Raw genomic sequence first — 12,680 nt, forward strand, 5'->3', positions numbered from 1 at the left:
TTGAGAAAATAAATAAGGAACAACAACTCTGGGGATTCAGAACTTGCAGAACTGTAAAGCAAAAACGACAGTATTTCTTTTTACTTAGGATTTGAAGATGGGTTTAAAATAGCGAACATCTACTGAATCCATCAACAATCTTAGTTTGTTTTCAAAGTGGATTTAATTTAGGCTTCAAAGGAAAAGTGAGAAGGGGAAGTTAAGATATACTGTACATTATTAAATTGCTGAGTTAGATAACTTTTTACTTTACATTTATGTGATGGTGTTGATCTTTAGTGAGGGTTCTCAGATGTCTGTTTTGCTTCTTTTTTTTTACCTAAAAATTACTAATAATTGGTGCAATTGATCACTGAACTATGTGTCCATGAAGATGAAATTTTCTTACAAATTAAAGTGAGAATAAAACTGGGCAATGAAGTATCTTACATGCTTTTGTTTGCTGCTCTGGTTGCAGTTTCTGCAGTAGGTAGGGAGAACTCATTTCTTACTCATTATTCTTCTGCACATGACAAGGGAAAAAAATGCAGCATGTGGCTTTTTGATTCCAAAAGCATCAGTAGTACCTAGTCCTAAACTGTCAAATTAACAAGTGTTGAGAATATGACCTAGGATGACCTAAACAGAATTAAAGTGATGTGCAAGGCTTGTGCCTTGGGCCTTTGCTCAGGGCTGAATTGTTACTTAATCACTGTTGGCTAAGCTGTACTGCAGACTTTTGAACAATCTTCTACAAGGTGCAAGACCCAAAAGCTGCCTGTGGTTGAGTCTATGTGAACAGGGAACTACTGAGTACTTTGAAGATTGCTGGGGTTAGGAGGTTTATGTAGGAAAAGTCTACCCCACATATCAAACATCAGTTTTGTTCTAGTAGCAGAAGCTTCCCAAGAACGAGATGTGTCTGTATCGCCACAAAAGGAGCTCCAGAAGAAGACAGACCTTTATCACCTTCAGAAGGTTAGGCCTGCCTAAGCTTTACTGACTGATTCCTTAAATTAATGTTTTAAAATGTTCATGGTTGGTTCTTCCCAGCTTGCTGGAGCTCTGAATAAAGGGTTGTGTGTGAGTGTCTCATCTTAAAAATGAATGAATAAGTACCAACTATGTATTTCAGGCCTTCCTGACACATAGAAAATTATAGAAAACAATCTATCATAAACTAGGATTTTAAAATGCAAATTAGATGTTTTCTTTTTATTTAACTTGTAATTTAGACATTCTGCCTAACATATTTCTTTCAATTTCTCAGACTCCTATGGGTTTGAGAACTGAATACATTGGCCAAAATAAAACTAACTGCATGATTACATTTCAGACATTATCAGTGAGAACATGCCAGCAAAAATTAATTATACATGTTAAACACATAGATTGTGTTCTCCAGAGAATAACTGCCTCCCATGTGGTCTTATGCATCTTTTTTTTTTTAAAGACTTTGCTGGAGTTGAAGGAATCGAGGAGGTCTAAGAAACTGACAAAATTTGAAATGCTTCGTTTTGAAGTTGTTGACTATATAGATAGTCTTGTAAGGTGAGCCTTCCTGTTTATATTCCTGCATTAGTTTGCACCATAAGTTGCAAATGAAATTTTACTAACATGGTAATCTTGTCGAAATTGTGTCTCAGTCCCTGTGGCACACTTTTTTCCCTTCCTATTCTTTCTTTGAGGGCTCTAAAAATAATAACTAAGAAAAACCAAAACCACACAAACCACACCTCTTTTCCAGTAGATCAGTTGAAATAATTAGAATACGAATGGACCAACCTACTTTGGCTACTGAGACAGTGTTGAGGGAGGAGTGGGTCTGAGTGGCAAAACAAAGTCAACAATCTTTACCCTAATCTTTGCTGATCTATTCTACTTATGAAACTGTACAGATGTCAAGTGTGATATCCTGTCCATTTTGGGAACTGTTTTGGTGAGCAAACCATAGCAGATGCAGTTTTGGAGGCAGCTCTGCAGTGCAAAATGTGAAAGGCTTGTTGTGGTGGGGGAAGAGATGAAGGCATTTGTTAATTATAGAGGGTGGGGGGGAGGCAGAGAAACTAACAGAAGTATCACTGCCAAGCAAAAAGCTTCAGCTAGGGAGGCCAAGATAAGCAGAGACTCTTGGTGAGAGCTTGAGATAGATAAGTAGGATCTGTGGAGTACTTGACTGGGTTAGCACTGCCCTTATTTTTGAATTCGTCAGTGTCTCAGCTAGAGTTCTGTGTTAAATCCATTAGATATAGAGTTGATGATAACAGACTTCTCTGCTTAAAATTTTATTTCAGTGCTGTTCATCTTGTTTTTCAGAGATTTTTCAGTACTGGATGAGAAACATGCATTTTTATAGTCTTGACAGCAGTAGACTTGTGTTGTTTCCCTTCAGCTAAAGCTTGTGTCTCCCCCACACCCCCCATACCTCATGCTTTTCCAGAAGATACCTTGTACCTGCAGACAACAGGACCCTGCATGAGATTGTGTATTTCAATGCAGCCGCTGTTCTCCGAGGGCACTTGAATGCTGCCCCCAGGACTGCGCTGCACACAGCTTTAAACAACCCCCACTGGTACCTGAAGGTAAGAAGCAAGGGGCTGTTGGGCTGCTGGGCTAGTTCTGGAAGGCTGCTTGAGCATGGTGTACAAGGCTGAGTTTTGCTGTTTCATGAAGCTTGGCACATATTCAGCTGTTTTGCAGAGAACTAGCAAGTGCTGATAAGCAACTGGGGACTTTGTTCAAGGAGCTGGGGAATCTGTCTGGCAAATGTAATTCTGGAAAGAGTTCTGTAGGAGGAACCCATTTTTCAGAGCGTGTTTTAGCCGTGGTATTTTCTTTCTTCTGTAGATGTAGCAGAAAACTAATTTTGTCCTCCCTACAATTAGGATGACTGTCCACAGGGAAACATAAAGTGTCTGTTACTCTTTCCAGAGACTTAATAGGGCTGGTGCTCAGTCCTCACTATGTAGATCAGCTGTAAGGTAAAGGCTGTTCAGGTAGAGTCATAACATTAAAATGGCATAAATACGGCGTATTTAACCAAGTCATAAATGCAGTGTATTTAACCAAGTCCTTTGTTTTCCTCTGTAATTTTATTTTAATACTTGTTGCGCATTAATATCCTGTGTTTTCTGAGATGAAGAAAAGGATCAGCCTAACCCTACCTTTTTCTAGAAGAGAAAAGCAAACTGTTCTCCACTTCTTTCAAACTGAAAGGATAACCAAAAGAAAGAAATAGATTAGGAATTGGAAAAACAGTGAACATACATTTCTTTTTACTTGATTTTAGAAGATACTTTAAGTTGTTCTTATTACCTAACATTTTTCTTTAAAAAACTGATGTAATTTTGAAGAAAGTATTGGTTGTAGCTGTATCTGAGTAATGCACTACTTGAATCAAAGCTAACACTTACCAGGAACTGTAAAGGCTGATAAAGATCAGCCTTTGAAATCTACAGCCTGATTTGTATTGGGTTTGTTGGCACTGTCCTCGATTTGAATGCGGGTTATCAGTTTTGCTGTGTGCAGGATTTATTACTAAAACCATTTACAGAGCTTATTTGTGAGAACAGTAGTTAGCAAATTACCATTAAAGAAACCTAATATGAACCTCAGTAGTTGATATTTTTAGAAAACCTGTAAATATACAGACTAGGACAGCCAAGAAAATCTTAACTACTGATGTCTTAAATAAGTATTCTATTCTCTTTGATGAGTTGACAAGATTTAAAGCCCTCTGTCATCCTGTACTTTGTACTTGAACATGCTTTAACATATTTCCAATGTTTTCTGAGAAGATTGTGAAGTTTTGGCATAGCTTCTAACAGTAGCAGTATTGGCTGGGTACCTTGCTTAGCATTTTAATTAATGTGAGTAAAATACTTTGTCTATGACTTCTGCATGGTTTGTATTTTTCTGCACCATGACCAGAGCAAAGTTCTCCAGATCTGTTCCTTCCAGGCCTGGACAGAAAAGTGCTCCAGTAGAGTACCAGTGAATGATTAATGTGATGCACTGCTTACAGGAGTCCAGCTAGTTATTCAGCAAAGTGTGAACCAAGGGGCATATTTATCAGGTAGGGGGAAGAAGAGGACCCAAAAACAACTGCACCAAACCCAGTGTAATTCTGGTTTTACTCATCCCTGGAAAATTTAACAAACTGAAACTTGGGGTACCAGCTTCCATATGAGGGAAAGAGGATTCACAACTGGCTGCTTGTTGTAGGGCAGCTTCCTGCTTGTCAGCCAGGTTATTTCCTCTCCGAACCACACATGTGCTGCAGCCTCAGAGCCGAGGTTTCCCCGCTGGCAGCTGCAGCTCCCTCCGGCTGTGCTGCAGAGGCTTGGCCCAGTTACCACAAGGGAGGCTGGGATCTCTCTGTGCTGCCAGATGAGCCTGTTCCAGGAGTGTGCAGTTGCTCTTGGTTGTGATAACTGTCCTGACCATAAAATTAGAAAAGCAATGCAAAGGGTTCAGCACAATCCAGGCTGGCACATGGATGAGTAGTAGAAAACCACAGAGCTGTGTGCTCTAGGAGAGGGGAAAAGAGAAGGGTGTAGTGTTGTCCTTTTGGACAGTGGTGAGTCACTAGATCTAGATCAGCCAGAAGTGTAACCTCATGTGTGCCAGGTACTAACACAGGAGTATTGGAAACTATTGTGGTACACTCCTGAGTTACAGAAGTGTACCATAATACTCCTGAGTTCATGATAAACAATGTCAGAATTGTAACACTGTGAGGTGTTAGCCATATTTATCTGAATTTTTCTGGAAGCCGTCTTGTAATGAACTGACAGATACTAACCTGAGGTCTATAGCTTTTGTGTTCCTTGAAGAGGAGAGTAAATAAACTTGAAAATTGCTAGGTGTCCTGGAAACTGTGAAACGTCTCATAAGTGATGGAGTCCAAACTGGAACTGAGTCTCAAAAATTGCAGGAATTGAGATCTATGGGTAAATGACAGATTCTTGAGCAAAGTTATATTTTTTTGCCTAGCCTTATTTCCTGTCTTGAAAAGTATTTTTCTTTTGAAGGTATCTGTCATTGCTACAGCTTTATAATTTCCCTAAAGTTGCTTGTATATTTTACTAGTGTATGAAAGTGTTTTAGAACAAACTTCTATGACCTGAAAGGAATGATCAGTGGTTGTTTTCATGTTAAGACAGCTGACTTCTTAGAGTATATGAAACTGAAATGAAATGCTGTAAATTTCTGCAGCTGTACAGAGACTTTTGCCTCCGGCTTGAGTGGCTTTTCAACTTCCCAAATAAATGGTTCAGTGCTGATGACCTTGAATCCAAGAGGCTGGGAAGCTGCCCAGCAGAAAAGGGCCTGGGGGTGCTGGTTGACAGTGGCTGAACATGAGCCAGCTGTGCCCAGGTCACACAGAAGGCCTATGGCACCTGGCCTGGATCAGCAATAGTGTGGCCAGCAGGAGCAGGGCACTGATTGTGCCCCTGTACTCAGCACTTGTGAGGCTGCATCTTGAGTTTGTGTCCAGTCCTGGCCCCTCACTTTAAAAAGGACATTGAGGTGCTGGAGCAAGTCCAGAGAAGGACAACAAAGCTGGTGAAAGGTCCCGTGAGGAGCAGCTGAGGGAGCTGGGATTGTTCAGCCTGGAGAAAAGGAGGCTCAGGAGGGACCTTATCACTCTCTACAACTGTCTGAACGGAGGTTGTAGCCAGGTGGGGTCAGCCTCTTCTCCCAGGGAATTTGCAACAGGACAAGAGAAAATGGCCTCAAGTTGCACCAAAGGAGGTTTAGTTTGGATATTTGGAAAAATTTCTTCCTGGAAAAAAGCAGCACTGGAACAGGCTGCCCAGGGGAGTTGAGGGCTCACCACCCCTGGAGAGATTTAAAAGACATGTAGATGTGGCAGTAAAGAACACAGTTTAATGATGACCTTGGCACTGCTGGGTTATTCATTGGACTCGCATGATTTGTAAGGGCTTTTCCAACCTTAATGATTCCACGAATTTCCTGAAACATAGTATACTTTGTTAGAAATTAGACTTTTGCTTTACAGATGCTGAGTTTCAAGACAGAAATAAATGATTGTTACATTTCAAAGGTAAAACTCTGAGATGAAAGAAGCAATTATTTTTAGTACATATGACAGACCTATAGTAAATCTTCCTTTCAAGAGGGCTGGAGGGAGAATTATACTTTCCTATTTTCTACATGGCAAATCATGACTAGTTTCTTCTCCTGACTCCATAAAACAGAGTAGTTCTCATATGTAAATAGAACTAGCAAAAACATTGCATAAAAGGATAATCAGATAATCACTCATTGCAGTAGATACTGCATAAGTGTTACAGAAGGAACACCAGAATTTAAGTAGCTGGGGGGGAGGTTTTGTTGGTTTTTTTAAATAGTATGCTTCTCATTTTTGTACTTGTTTTTTTGTATTTTTTTCTTTGTACCATCAACTTAACCATTAAACACACAAACAGTAAACATTTGCTTAAAATACCTACTATCTGAATTACCTGAAATAATGTTTTATCTAGCCCTTGGAATTATTCAAGATTAGACACTGATCAAAGTTACTGCCTTCAATTTTTTTTCATCAGAATCAAGCTTTGAAATGTGATGGAGGAGGCATTTCTAATAAAGCCCCTGACATATGCATAGTGTATAAGCTTCATTTGGAATGCGGCAGATTGATTAATCTCGCTGATTGGTTAGAGGTATGTGATGATGCAAACAGTACCTTCACCTGCGAATTTCAGTATTCTGATTTATCTTTTTGCTGCATGTCTGCTTTTCTTTAGTGCCCCTTTTGACAGTTTAAATCATTGCATACCTTGGTCCACAAGACTACAAGAACCCACAGCAACTCAAATAAGTCTTTCTCTATTGTGAATCATTTATTTCCAGCCCTGTTAGTCTGTGATGAAACTATTTTGCTTCTGCTTCTATTTTGTCCTTGGCACAGATCAGATTTTGTGCTTAACAAAATTGCCTTTCTTTTTTCATCTTTAAATATTCTGTGACACTTATGGAAACAGGCAGGTGGGACTCTTGGAGAGAATGCTTGTGCCAGGGAAAAGTTTGGGTCCTTCTAGCTTGATAACCTGTCTCATACTGTAGCCAAAAGCAGGGAGAATATCGCAAGAGAACATACATTAATATGATAAAGTCTCCCTGGCTAACAATCACATTTTAGTTCTAAGGTTTCCTAAACTTGAGTGCTTCCTCTGTGTTTCATAAACCTATCTGGATGTCATTACCAGTCTATTTTAGCAACCACAGCATCCTCTGAAAGAAACTCTGTAGCTTTACCACCTGCAGTTTAGGGGATACCCTTTTTACTTCTTCCAAGTGTGTTTTGTTTGCTGCTGCCCTGGTTGTGTATTGTATATTCCTACCCAGTCTCTTGCTGTCCCTCAGTTTTATAGATTTATTCACAGCCAAATTATCTCTATCACTTCCCCAGAATATTTAAGGATTCTCACTTTGCGAGTATTTTTTCAGTTCTGTAGTTTCCCTGAGAATGGGTCAGGACCCAGAACCATTTGAGATTTAAAATGCAAGCAGCAGAGTTCAGAGAGTGATGTCTTGCTTTCTTTATTCCTGCCATGGTAATAGGTAACCTTGCTCGCTTTTTGATTGCTGCTGAACTGACACACTTAGAGTTCTCCTTCCTAGATCTTACTCCACGGGTGATAGCCTTCAGCTCAGAGGTCACTATTTTATATGCAGATCTGTCTGTTTATGAACTAGAATAAATCTGTGCTGCTTTTCCCTTTCTAGGCTTTCTCAACTGTGGTGATGGCAGCTGAGGAACCAAATGCAGATGCAGCTTCCTCAGACCAGGTGGATGATGTTATCCAGTATCCTTTCTCATTTTTCTCAAGCTTGACATGGAAAAGCTTACAGAATTTATGAACCATGGGTTTTAAAATACAGTTTCATGTACACTGAATAAATAATTTCAGAGAAATTACTTTAAACAGCTTTAATATATTGAAAATGTCTAGGAGGTAGATCAGTTGAAATAGTTGGGTTGGGAGTGGTGAGGTAAAAGAGCAGCGCTTGTCTGCAGGAGGTGTTTGGGTCTGAAACAGAACCAAAAGTCCATAAAACAAGTTGAAACTGTTTGGTTAAATTATCAGAGAGTTGGTATAGCTGCTGGATAGGGGTAGGGCATTACTGGGGAACAGATGGGAGGAGGGCTGTGACCTAGAGAGTACATGGAGAAATAGAAGCAGTAGTTCATTATGTTCCAGTACCTTGGAGTTGAGAACTTTGCACAAGACACCCATTCTGCTTCTTTCTTTGTCCTGATCCTGAACTGAGGTCTAAAAAATATTTAATAGATGAGCATCTGAACCAAAACTCATGGCTACAGCAGTAATGCTGCCACAGAGAAGAAATGAATAGTTGTACAAAAATAGGCTTTACTAAAGGAAGGATAATTATATGCTCTAATACTATACCTGGCTTTCCTGGCCCTTCATTTTTTACAAGCTCCACTGTTAATTGTCACCCGCAATAAATTTAATTCTCTAACTTGGGAATATAAACCTGTATGTCAGGGAGGCAGCAACAAAGGCAGAGTGAATAAAAAGGAGAAGGTGGTGCCATGAAACCTCAGAAAAAATCTCTATAATTATCTATACATTTTTTTTGTCAAGGGACATAAAAGTATAAATTCTTCTGAGACACTACAAAATTGGTGTTTGTAGGCTTTAAGCTTCTCTTAGCAGTGGGTAAGGAACTCTTCCTTTGCTGTCACGTCGTATGCATGTGCCAGAACTACCGATCCAATTGAAGATTTGTGTTTCTGTAGGCAGCTTGTGCTCTGCCCTTATTTCCAACAATTTTATTGTACGACACGTTGTGTAATCTGTGCTTACCCTTAGAAATCTTGCCCTCCTAGAAGAGAACAGTGTGTCTGTCATCTGTGTCATCAAAAGTGTACTTGGTTTCTTTCCTTCACTGACATGTCCAGCGCTCGCTTTATTCGAGCTGTTTCTGAACTGGAGCTCCTGGGCTTCATAAAGCCCAGCAAGCAGAAAACTGACCACGTGGCAAGGCTGACATGGGGAGGCTGTTAATGTGCCACCAAACCTTCCCAAAAGAGCAAGGGCTGTGTTCCCACCACACTAGTTCTCACTAACTTTGCATACTGAGTCAAAGTCAGCGGTGTCTGAATGTTGTGAGATAGATTCTGAGTGCCTGGGCAAGCTTGAGAAAGTTGTTTTTTAATGCTCATCTTCTCTGTGTAATGTTTTGCTGTATGAATGCTCATGTTCCAAATACCTTATTGTTGTGCCAGTTCCAATCTTCTTTCATGTGTGATACTTAAATGGTCTGCTGATACAACTCAGGCTAGCAAGTCAGAAGGACAGCACACAGCCACAAAAGTAATGAAGCAGTATTATTAACATCCTTATAAGCTGATAGGATTTGAGTCATTATTATAAAATGCCTCCTAGATCCTTGAACCAGATTTAAAAATAAATAAAACAAGTATGCTAAAGAAGACAATGAACATCCATGTTCAGCCTCTGCTGTGTGTTCTTCCAAACTAGTCCTAACTACCTCAAAACTACTTGAGGAAGAGAAGGGGAGAGAATAATTGTGAAGATGCAAAGCTTTGCCCATTGGCAAGAGCAAAAGTCAACTATTTGAATTCCTTTTTCTAGTTGAAGATGATGGGTATTAGCTGACTTCTGTTAGGAAAACTTGTGTGTCAGCAGACAGAGAACATGGCAGTTGTGCACTCAGCTGTAAGGCAGGAAAATCCCCACCTACAGCACATGTTGTAACCTCCCTCTTTGCCAACGATTTGTGCTGCATGCAGGCAAAGGAACCAGCTGTGTGAAAAGCAATGTAGGCTGAGTGTGTACCAGCACTGCTTATCTGATGATCGATCTTCAAAAAGCCTTCTTGGACCACCGTTGTCCCTTGACTCTGTGTAAGGAGCATATGTGTTTATACTGGTGTCTGTGCCCTGTGGTTGAAGCATGGGAAAAGCCTTAGGAACCGAAGGGAAAAAGCTGCATTGCCCTCCAGAGCAGTGTGTCTGCCATGCTTTGTTAAACCCTCCATAATCACTTCCATAAACCAGTTCTGTACTGGGGAGGGGAAGTCCTGTTACAAGAACCAGTAACTTAGCCAGCTGTTTCCCCAGGAATGTATATGAGATATCAAGCTTGTTTTAAATACACAACTCCTGCCCTCTCTGAGTGTGTTTTCCAGCTGCAGGAATTGCAGTCACAACACATCCTGCTGTGTGTAAGTGGGGGTCTGGTTCTAAATGCTGCCAGCCAGTTCAGAAGGGGGAGGAGGAGCTTATCAGACTCTACTGGCAAAACATACAACTTGGGAAACAATGACAGAATCCTCAAGAGCATGAATTCTTAGGATCACGGTGGAGCACTTGCAAGTTTCCAGACATAGGTAAAAAAATCCCTGTTCTTCCCTCGTCAGCAGGCTCAGGCACCTGTTCAGTAGCACGTACAGACAGCTGTCCAGCAGCAGAGAGGAAAGTGAGACATTTCAGCAGAGGGGAAGGCTGAAACACCCCTATCCTGAACCTCACCCCATTTATCTCACAAACACACTTGACAAATGAAAGGGAGCAGCACCAAATGTCTCTGTGATGTGCAAGAGGACAGGAGGCCAAGTGCTTTGCTGTGTAGCTGTCTCCTGCCACCCGCCTCCGCTAACCTCACCCCAGGTAACTTTCACACCCCCAGAAGGTAAAACATTCAGAAATAAAGAGAAACCAGCCTCAACAGTGTGTGGCCTTTAATCCCCAAATGTGCAGGCAACATGACATTAAAACAGTAAAATTAATAATTAATGGCTGTTTCTTCCCTTTATCTAATAACAAATTTGTATGGTTAAAATCACATTTGCTGTGCTACATATGGTTTTCTCAGATCAAAGCTTTAATTCTGTATTTGGTGCTTCATTTTCATCAGCAAGGAGGGTAAGAAGGTTGAACAGTTAAAAACATAAACTAAACTGGTCATAAATTTAATTTAGTTCACCTTTCTTCAGAAGCTAGTCTTTGCAATCAGTCCTACTTTTCTGGAAAGAGCTTAACATCACTGAATCTGGAATCAACATCAGTAACAGCTGAGACCTCCCTCACATACCTTAGCTGAAACAGATTTCAGCTAGAAAATTAAAAATTAGTTTCTAAAAGTGTCTATATAGTAATAACATGTTCTGCAGATATTCCAGAAAATCTTCACTCTCTACAATGTTCACTTAAAGAAAACAGGACAAAACCCCCCCAAATTGCTTAAGTCTGTAGTAGTTCTGAAATTCTAGTATAAAGCCCCACCTCTGAATTAACTGTATCATGTTCTTAGGTAGCCACATCTTTCAACAGAACTACTGCTAAAAATCAGATCCTGAATGCAAGTTAACACTCAAAATACTTTTCCAACCCTTTTTCTCTACTGTTACAGATGCTGTTCTTTGACACCTCTTTCCACTACTGCACTACTGGTTTCAACACAAACTTTGTAATTTTTTTTATCTTGAACCCTACAACAGCAATTTACTGTAAGAACAGTCCAGGTGCCTGTAAAAGCCATTTTGTCACTGAGAATGGCTTCCAATACAAAAGTCACAAGCACTGGTTAACAAGAGCATAAACTTTTAATACTTTACCAGCCTCCATTTTTTTATCCCCACTGTGGAGTCAGAAAGCTTAAATCCTTCCCAGTTCCCAACTTGGTAACAGAGAGCTTTCACAAAGCAGTTTTTTAAGCAGAATCTGTGACTGGTCATGCTGTTCAAGAGTACACAGGCAAATCTCAATCATCAGCACACAAGATTGCTTGAATCTCCTTCCTTTGCAAACTTGAAAATTTCTGAATCATCTTATGGTTATATGCACTCATATCTAGACACCAAAATCAACACGCAGGATGTACATGCTGCTTTTCAAGTACACAGTAACTGAGATCTGCTTGGAAAGAAAAAATACATCACTACCTTAAAAACAGGTTAACCAAGATCTTTGGTAAAGTTCCAGTTAACTCTTCTCAGCTTGCTTGGCTTTTGGCTAAGACTGCAGTTACATACAAATGGCAAAAATATTCTATATGTGGCCACTTCAAAGTATAGTGCCAAGAACTGTGTGGTTACTGAACTGTACTCATTTCTCCTTGACTCAAAAGCCTTTGAAAAGGTTCTGCAAAGCAGGTTGGTTTTCAAGCACCAGCCAGCTCCTCACAGTACCCCAATTTCCCTAGCTTTTTCAACAGCCATCAAGCTGCCAGCCATTTTCCTACTGAAGTGTATGTATATCTTGTTAAAACAAGTCTTTCGTGTGATTCATCACACTAGATACTGGCACTGAGATTAGGAAAAAGAGTCAGTATGAAATCCAAGACAGAACAAGCAGCAGGTTAAAAAATTAAAAATTTCAAAGAATGCTACCCCATTTCCAAATCAGGCACAAATTAAGCATACCACAGCTGTGAGATTATCAGCACCCACAGTGCCATGCTTTTCATCTGCTACAAGACTGCTTATTCAAATTGGAGCAGTACAGGAGTGGCTGGATGCTAGCATGACATCATTTCTTAATTATTAATCTTAATATTCCAAAAGAAAAGATAAGAACACAGGAAATACACAAGATGTATGAGGATGCCAGAATTTGCATGGCAGTCCACATAGAAGCAGTAATTTTCCTAGCTTGGGCAACTTAATAAAAGGAGGTC

The 12,680-nt window shown here is 40.1% G+C and overlaps 1 protein-coding gene across 4 annotated transcripts in view; it reads left to right on the plus strand.

Moving 5' to 3' along the window:
* Positions 1–9,487, plus strand: part of ORC3 (origin recognition complex subunit 3) — a 34,898-nt gene extending 25,411 nt beyond the window's left edge. For 2 of the 4 annotated variants that reach the window (XM_012572680.5, XM_072926627.1), the window contains exons 15-20: positions 872–957; positions 1,433–1,530; positions 2,420–2,561; positions 6,555–6,671; positions 7,738–7,817; positions 8,939–9,487. In XM_012572680.5, the coding sequence (XP_012428134.1) occupies positions 872–957; positions 1,433–1,530; positions 2,420–2,561; positions 6,555–6,671; positions 7,738–7,817; positions 8,939–9,044 (629 nt within the window). In that variant the 3' untranslated portion in view covers positions 9,045–9,487. The remainder of the gene's footprint in view (positions 1–871; positions 958–1,432; positions 1,531–2,419; positions 2,562–6,554; positions 6,672–7,737; positions 7,818–8,938) is intronic. The other 2 variants (XM_002198178.6, XM_012572682.5) reach the window with 2 other exon arrangements.
* Positions 9,488–12,680: the final 3,193 nt, after the last annotated feature.

This window comes from Taeniopygia guttata, chromosome 3, assembly GCF_048771995.1.
Source record: "Taeniopygia guttata chromosome 3, bTaeGut7.mat, whole genome shotgun sequence".
NCBI lineage: Eukaryota > Metazoa > Chordata > Aves > Passeriformes > Estrildidae > Taeniopygia > Taeniopygia guttata.